The 8,670-nt window shown below is 56.9% G+C and overlaps 1 protein-coding gene across 1 annotated transcript; it reads right to left on the bottom strand.

The window, feature by feature from the left end:
* Positions 1 to 4,025: 4,025 nt before the first annotated feature.
* C8A04DRAFT_9408 (PXA domain-containing protein) lies at positions 4,026 to 8,304 on the bottom strand (the record flags this gene model as incomplete). Its single annotated transcript, XM_062785470.1, has 5 exons — positions 4,026 to 4,513; positions 4,949 to 5,208; positions 6,711 to 7,506; positions 7,665 to 8,008; positions 8,099 to 8,304. 5 exons carry the CDS (start codon positions 8,302 to 8,304, stop codon positions 4,026 to 4,028), a joined length of 2,094 nt encoding a protein of 697 aa, XP_062640419.1.
* Between the last annotated feature and the right edge of the window lie 366 nt (positions 8,305 to 8,670).

The following is an 8,670-nucleotide window of genomic DNA, read 5'->3' as shown; positions in this document are numbered from 1 at the left end:
TCGCACTCGTGTTAGTGTCTATACTTACCATTCATTACGAATACCTGCGGTTGACTTCTCGTTATCCGTACCGTCCGTCCTTTTCGTTCGCCTCTGCCGCATCAGCCTTCCTCAGCCGGGCCTCAATTCGCGACCGCCCACGTTCCCCCTCTGACGAGTTCAACCCATTTTCCCCTGGTCGTTACGGAATCTGTTGTACGGCCACCCCCACCAAAGCCTGTTGCAGCCGCGACCTTACTTTGGGTTCTGTGTTACTCCGCACCCGGCTACCCACCCTTCTTCCCCCCCGCGAGAGCTTGCAACCCTCGTTGACGGCCAGGCCGCTGCATGTCCGATCCCAGGGGCCAATTGGTGCTCGACACCCCCCGTATCATGCATCCCACTTCTTGAGCATTGTCTTGTCCATCCCTTCCGGACGAGCTCCATCCCCACAAAGTGGAAGAGTCTGTGTGTGGTCCCCTCACGCCCAGTGTCTCTTCACGGCACCAATCCCACAACTAGACAGACGTCGCCTCGTCTGTCCCCGTCTCCTCACACTGCCGTCCGGTTTCGTCTAAGCCAGACGAACCCCCCGTCACTCGTCACTATCACCCGTCACCCCGTCACCATGCACAACCATATCACGGCCTCGACGGGCATGGAACAGGAGAGCCACCTTTCACCCGACAACACGTATGGAAACGAGTCCTGGGTCGACATGAATTCCTTCCAGCACCAGACGACGATGTCACACTACGGGGACGGGTATGGCTTCATGCCTCCCATCGGCCACGGGCTACCGTCGGAGTCCCTCGGCAGGATGCCCCCTCCGCCACCTCCACAACCTTTACATCAGCCCGCAGGCCATGCCCAGCTCCCCATGCTCATGATGCCTCATGCAACATGGCCGAGTATGTTGACGAACCCAAACAACTATGGCCCGCCTCACTCCGCTCCCCCTGTTGCGATCCCTTCCATCGCCGCGCCGCTCAAGACGACCAAACTCCCCGCGATCCAGACCACCTCTCAGCCCCGGAAGACCCTGACGGATGAGGTCCGCCGAGAAATGTGCCGGTATGCCGAGGACCACCCCACCGCGAAGCAGACAGACATCGGGGCCCGATTCGGGGTTGAACGGAGGTAAGCTCGCATTATCCGAAGCCCTCTCAGGAGGTCCTTTTGGGGGATTCTAACATGGCCGGCTAGTACTGTCTCCAAGGTGTTGCGGAATAAGGACAAGTTCTTGAACTCGGAGGAGCGAAGCAGCTCTCCGGTCAAGCGCATCGGCAAGGGCAAGGGAGCCAACGTCGAGAAGGCGTTGATCAACTACGTCCAAAAAGCCAAGAAGAACGGCATTGCAGTGACTAGCGAAGCCCTGAGGGAGAAAGCGCGCGCCTTCACGTCGTTAGGCTCTGGTGATTCTCTCGGCGAGTTCACTAGCTCTGCCTGGCTCGATAAGTTCATGTCGAAACATGGCATCGGCTCGGGGAGGCTCATTCGCCGCGCATCCGAAACCAACATCCCAGATAGTATGCGGGCCTCTGGCTCACCCTCAATGCTTCCATCGCAACCACACAGCGCGATTTCCCCAGCTTCTCCCCTGGGCCACCTCTCCCCGTCGCCGTTGTCCGCATCCAAGAGCGACGAAGAGAAGGAAAACATCGGCAGTTTCATGGGCTTCACGACCGACGGCGCTTACCGACACACAGGCTCTCAAGGTCCAGGATCTATCCCGGGCGCTTATACCGATGCGACAACCCCCTCTTTCCCCAGCAGCGCCATCAGCCCGACCGCCTCGTTCAACTTCTCTCCTGACCCGAATGTTGGATCTTTCCTGCAGGGAGACCGAAACGGACAGATGCCCCCCGGCGCGGCGGGATTTCAGCGGCCGAGGAGCCAGACATTCCCGACGTTAGATCTCGAGTACATGAACCAACCGCAGTCAGCCGAACCCGAGACCCCGAAGTACCACGTCCCGTCCACCGCGCCTTCTTCGGCTTTGGAATCGACAACCAATGGCCCAGCGTTTGGCTTTGAGCAGGCCGTCTCGCCACCGCAGTTACGGCACAGCAGTAGCAATGGAAGCATCGCCGGCCGATCGGTGACGACGCCCGTCACATCTAGCGCCGTTGGCTCCTCCCCGGGTTCGCCGACACAAGAGGACGCACGCAGGGCCGCGGATACTTTGCTCTCCTTTATCACGAGCTCTGCTGGGTTTGTGGACCAAAACGAGTACATGGCCGTGGTACGGTTGACAGAGAAATTGCGCTTGCACCAGACTCAGCTTGCTAAAGCCGCAGCGCATGGCATGGGTGGACTCTCACGAATCCCAGAAGGGGACAGTGAGATGCCAAATGCGCCACCGGGCATGATGAAAGCCGAATCTGGCATCACTGGATAGGACGGTCTCCCGCATATTGAACGCCCAAATGCTTGGAGGTTGGAGACTTGACTCCGACGCAGATCGCTCGCAAACACACAAAACACACAACAGCATGTACCCAATACGATATACCCCTTTCTACGATTCATATACCCAAACTTGGTGCCGGTTGCGCACACATTATTATCGCTTCGGCACCGGAAGACTGGACGCTCACGCGACTCCTCCCATGGAAACTGCTTCGGGTGTTTGTTGCATCTCTTATCCTTCCTTTTTGCTTTTCACTGCCACAGTGGTTTTTTTTTTGTGGTTTTCTTTGGGTACCACCTTAGTAACCCATTTTTTGTCTCCCTTTTACGCCGGTATACGTCTGTTTTGTACTTGGATGCATTTCTACCCTTTTCCACTCTGTATACTATAGTTTCGAATTTTCTCAAACCATCTATCTGCATTTGTCTTCTTCTTCAGGACCCCCCTTTTAACGACGCACGCGGATTCGTCTGTCCATGACGGCCACGGATGATCGCACGAGCATCTCAAAAAATTCGGTTGACCCCCTTCTTTCGGTGAATACGATCAGCAAGTCAACGACTAGGAAGTATGGTGATGAGTTGGCGATAGGCAGGGATTCCGGGTCGGGAGAAGGGTGTTTTTTGGGAACACTGGAAAAGAGTAGGATTAGGGCTCGCAAGGGTCTCCGGGGTTATGGTCGCGGATCGCAAGGTACGGGCTGATCTACGGGTTTCTTCACTGGCATTCATTTTGCTCTTCTTCTTTTTTCCCTCGTCTTGTGTCTTTTGGCTGGGTGGACAGGAGACGGGCTAGGGCGGATTCGGATGGGATGGACCAGCAAGGAGTCGTAAAGGGGGGACGTTTAATCCAGGGTGGACAGGCAGAATTGTTTTAGACATATGGACCTGGATGTGGACGGGATAGGAATGGGATGGAACAGGATTTTGGCTGGGGTTGGGCGGCGGACAGTCGACATATTGGTCTGCTCTATCGATCTACTCTCGTTTATTACTCACGGCCGGATTTTGGGATATTTGGTTGGGAAGGGTATGTCCTGCCCCCGTATGGAATCTATTGAACAACTTTACTCTCTGTCCACACCCATTTCCGCGCTCCCGTGCTGCCCCCTGTAAAGGATACGTACCTAGTATCTCGACCTGGTTGCGGTGATATGTATGTGTCTTGTTGGGAAAGGAAGCTAACAAGACATGCGACATGATTACGCCTTTCCTCTCCCGAGAATCTCTTAACTAACCTTAGTTAGAAAAAAGTCTAGCTAGCAAATCAGGAAATTTATGCAGTCTTCACTTTTTTCATCTTGGGTGGCATGTGGTATGGATAGCCTTTCCGCGCATTGAGTCTTGGACAAGTACCTTCGGATACCCCAACCAAGTACTGTATGAATAGACAGACAGACACAAGGCGCCTGCTGCACCTGCACCTGCAGCCGAACAAATGGAGACAGATTTGGTCTCAAATTCTGTTCCTTTTTCGTGCGTGTTGGGGACCAAAACGAGAAGAATAGTCAGACAGACAAATCAGGAATTTACAAAGTGAGTTAGATTAGGTTTTTTTTTTTTCGTCTGACGAGTTGGTTAGTTTAGTTTGCTTTGTTGTGTCTCTACACTAGTTGAAGTCAACCCAAGTCAAGTCACTCGGAAAACCGCTCAGCCCAGAGCTCGAGCGCGCCTTTCTCCGTCAACTCCGGCAGCAGCCTGACCAAGATCAGCTCCAGCGCACCGTATACGAGATGTTTGTTGCAGTAGGCGTCGGAAAAGACGTCCAATATGCCCCGCTCAATCTCCATCAGGATCGCTTCGTCCTGGCCCGCGCTATCGCCCTCGCCATCGCCCATGTCATCTCCTCCCTCGTCGGAGTATTCGCCGACCATTTCGTCTTGGCCACTGTTGTTATTATTGTCCGCGCGCTTCCCGTCCTTGTCCTGATGATCCCGGTCCCGGTCCTGGCCCCGGCCCCGATCCCGGTCTATAGCCATGTTTTCTGCGGCGGCGGCGGGCGTGGCATCGTCATCATTCCGGGCAGCGTAGCCGCCAGATTGATGATGGAATGGACCCTGGCTTTGATGACCGTGGCCTTGACCTTTCTCATCACCACCACGATGCGTTGCGAAGGGCCTCCCTGTCGACGCCAACCCGCCGCCCGTGTCGATTTCACTTGCGCTCGCGCTAGTGGTCTCAGACAACGGCAGCGGCGGTGGATCCGCACCAGGAAGTGCAGTCACGTTAACGTTAACGTTGACGGTCGCAGTAGCGGCGGCAGGAGCTGCGGCAGCAGAACCCTGACCGCCGGTCTTTGACCACGGAGCGGGAGCGGACCGCGAGGACCGGGATTGCGAATTGGAGGATCCTGATCTTGGCTGCTGTTCCTGTCCTCGTGCGTGCTTTGACTGGACTGGCGCCGTTTCGATTTGCCTTGCTTTTTGGTTTGCCAGGCCCGCCTTCGACGATGATGACAATGACAAAAGACCCCGGTCCCTGGAGCCGGACCTGTCGCCGTGCTCGAGGTGGTTCACAGCAGCTCTCCTCAGCTCTGCAGATCCTTCCGTTTTGTCACGACTCAGGCTCGAAACGGAATTAGCTCGCAGCAGGCCACCGCCAAAATAGAGCCTTCCCACCCCCTTCGGAACAAGCGCCCAAAGAGCGCTAGCGCACTTGCGCCTGACGGCGAGCAGTTCAGCATCGGAAGAGGGAGCGACCAGTGTCGGCTTGCCGGCAGGCATATTGTTGGGAAACAAGGACCCTCGCACCGTGCGAAGGAGTGGGGGTAGGTTAGCCGCGTCAAAGACATGCCGCTGAATGCCGTTTGATAGGAGCCTGTAATCATTCAACTTGTCAGCAGATCAAACAACTGAATATTCGGTTTGTCAAGACTCAAAGGCGGGGGTTTGGGGGCCCCATTCTCATGAGACCACTGGTGCGTGGGGGCCCCGTTAGCAAAGATGGGGGGTTTTTCCTGCGTGCCTGGCAGGGAAGACTCCATGAGGAAAAGGAGCGGGGGGAGGGGTTCTTCCAAACGGTTAGGGGGTGGGCTTCGGATAAGCTGGATGACAAACTGATCCAGAACGGCGAAGGCCGAGTGAGACAAATAGGGAAGATTATGAGCGTGGAAGGCGCGGCACTGGCCGCAAAAAAAATGAGCAAGAAACAACTTCGGTTGAAGCGGCCTGTCTGACCAGGATTGCTGGAGCTTGCTGGTTGGAATGCGGGGGAGCAGGGGGAGCAGTGGGAGCATGGGCCACTGAGCTTCCGACCTCTCGCGTCATGTTCAGTCGATTTTCGGCAATGAGGAGGCTCCCCATGACTCTCGACCTTGTGGTTCTGATTCTCTGATTCTCTGGTCACGATGGGCGCGGAGGCCTAGCGCGAGGGATCGTCCGTCGAAGCTATCTTGCCGTGTTCGCCGAGCTCCCGGGCACTTGCATGGTTCTCTGTCGCCGACCTGGACCGGGGCGTGGAAGAGTAGAAAGAGGTGAAGCGTGAGGAAGAGGTTTCCATGTCTCAAGATGTGACTTGAGATCCTCCCAAGCGAACTTTGACGGCCTCGAGGCATGTTCGCCGAGCAGCGCGAACCCAGAAGGGATAGGCTTCATTGCGGCGATCTGTCTGTTGAAGACAAAAACGGCGGCCATGGGACGGTACGAAGCGCACAACCCCGCCGCCGATGATCTCGTGAAGTGCCACAGTGACAGAGGGGTGAAAGAGAAAACCCCGGGAACAGAAACCGAGTTCAAGATCGTTCAGGCTCCGTGACCCCTGTCCGGCCCCCAGCTCGGCGCGTAAATGAGGCTCGTTGATGGATCGATGGGCAAGCCCCACGAAGGCCGTCGTGCAATCAGACTCGACCAAGGCGATGTGAGGTCGCCATTGGTCCGAACTCGATATGCAGGCTCTCAATGGCAAAACACGGCAAGAAGCGTTGTCTGCGGGTCGCCGATTTGGCCGCATGACATGTGGTAGGTGTGTTGCACTGCATCCAAGCCTTTACCCCGAGATGGCCGTTCTGGTTGGGCGTTGGGCCTTGGTGGACACAACCCACACCCACGAACTTTTTCTTGTGTGTGGCCGCCGCCAAGATGGGAAATATCGGACTGCGTGAACCATCGGCCGAGGCACAACCGCGAGCTTCACAGAACTACCGTGTCGCACTCGCGACTTCTCAGAGCCGCAGGAAACGTGCTGATTCGTGCCGTCTCCTGATGCCGTCAGGTCCAGTGACCGGCAGCCCATGCAGTGTGACAGATTCAGTCGCGGAAAGGGGGGGGGGGCGTCCAGATTCAAGCGAGAGGGGGCCAAGAAAGAAAATAGAATCCTCCTACCTATCGAGGACGCCGTTCACATCGGCGATTCGCCCCGGCCCCCGGACGGCGATCCATTGTAACATCGAGGACGCGCCGCACAACCAGGGCATACGGACGTCCATTTCGGCGAGATTCGAGATGGCTGACCATAATCGAAATGCGAGCACGGGTGTTGCTGGTGGTTGCGGTAGATCCGTATCGGCGAAACCGGTGGTGGGCATGATGGGCCCCTGGTTGATTCCGTCTCGGGATATTTTGTCCTGCTTTGGGCTTGTGGCGCGGCCGGACCGGGGAGGAAGAGAGCCTATTGTCAGCACGACCGCAAAAGCCGCCCTCACGAACGAGACAATGAGGAAGCACCACTGCAGGCTCGTCCAGAATAGGCCGTACACGGAGAACCTCCATCTGGCGTTTGAAGATCCGGTGCTCGATTTCCCCAAGCGGCCGGTATTCTTAGTCGTGTTCTTCTGGCCGACCGCCCTGGACGCGATGATGAGGAGTTCCCAGATGAGCCATGGCTCCGATAGTCTGTTGGCAACCGTATTGCCGATAATTAGCTCCGAAAGGATCTGACCAACCAGGGCCGTCAAACAGCCGTTTTCAACGTCCTCGGTGGGGAGCATAATGGCAAGGAAGCCATGGACAAGCAGTTGGCGATAGGCAGCCTCGTTCGCGGCCTGCAGGGCGATGCTTTCAGGGTCCCCCGGCCGGGGAACGGGGGAAAGGGCGGGGAGCGGGCATAGCGAGTGATAGATCTCGCGCGGGTCTGTTCTAACGGGCGGCTGCGTGATGGGATCGTGGGCCACTCGGTAGGCTACGAGGCATGGGGTGTGGTGTCAGCGCATCGGTCCTCGGGGGTTTGGGTCCGCGGACCTGTACACTCAGGGTTGTGTGGATGGGGAGATGTGTGATGTCTGAGCGAGCAAGTGGATGAGGATGAGAGTGAGTACAGGTGTGGAAGTAACAACGGACCAGTGACATGCTTGTCGAGGAGATCGGGCAGCTCGTCAAATAGCAGGCACTCCAAGTCCACCTTCCTCAGTCGCTGCTCCAGAGCACGAGTAAGATGGGCCACGATCTGGACGATTTCGGCAACAAAAGTCTCGTCGGGTGTGATCTTGGCGTACCAATTCTGGACGAATTCGCGCAGGATGATGGCGATGAGAGCGTACAGTTGCAGGTCCACATCGTTCCGGCTCGTCAGTGGCGGGAGCAACTCCTCGATGGGCGCTGGCGTGTGCCTGCCCTTGTCGGCGTGTTGGGGACAGAGGATGCGACGGATCAGGAACGCCGTCGCCTTGTCCGAGAGGGGTCCGCTAGGAGCCGTACGAAGGCCCCGCCGATTCCCCGACGAAGGCGGTTGTTGTGCCTGAGTGGTAGAACCATCGGCCTCCGGCGCAGAGGACTGGACCTGTGATTGTGGCTGCGGTTGCGATTGCGACTGCGCCTGCGACTGCTGCGGTTGGGCGGGAGCTTGGGCCTGTTGTGTCCGCGACTTAGAAGTCCCCGGAGCTCCGGACTCGGACGGGAGACTAGAAGAAGAGCGCGGTGGTATGGAGCGGGGAGTCGGGGCGCGTGAAGGGGCCGGTTGGGCAGCTGTTGCAGTGGCCATCGTGGGCATTCCAGGTCAGAGCAGACAGCGGTAGCCCGTCGTCATGTTCGATTGTGGAACCTCGGGTGCATCTCGGGGCACAAAAAAATTCTGGGAGCAGGCGTTGCTCTGTCGTATTTGGGCGGTCGCGATCTGACGATCAGGTAGTTGCGGCGCGGGATGTTGAAGAGCGGTGGCCTGATTGCTCCTGCTCCTCGGACCTGCAGCTTGCTGCATGATGCACTGTTCAAAAAGGGCAGGCGGTGAACCCCGCTTTGCGGAGAAGTTGCTCAAGGTATCACCGGCAAACTCACACTTCCACTGTAGATTAGATGATAAGTACGGATATGGGAACAATTGGGAGTCACAATGATTTTGTCATCATTT

The sequence above is a fragment of the Dichotomopilus funicola genome (genome assembly GCF_033296635.1).
Source record: "Dichotomopilus funicola strain CBS 141.50 unplaced genomic scaffold C8A04scaffold_5, whole genome shotgun sequence".
Taxonomy (NCBI): domain Eukaryota; kingdom Fungi; phylum Ascomycota; class Sordariomycetes; order Sordariales; family Chaetomiaceae; genus Dichotomopilus; species Dichotomopilus funicola.
This window is presented reverse-complemented; position numbering and strand designations above follow the sequence as displayed.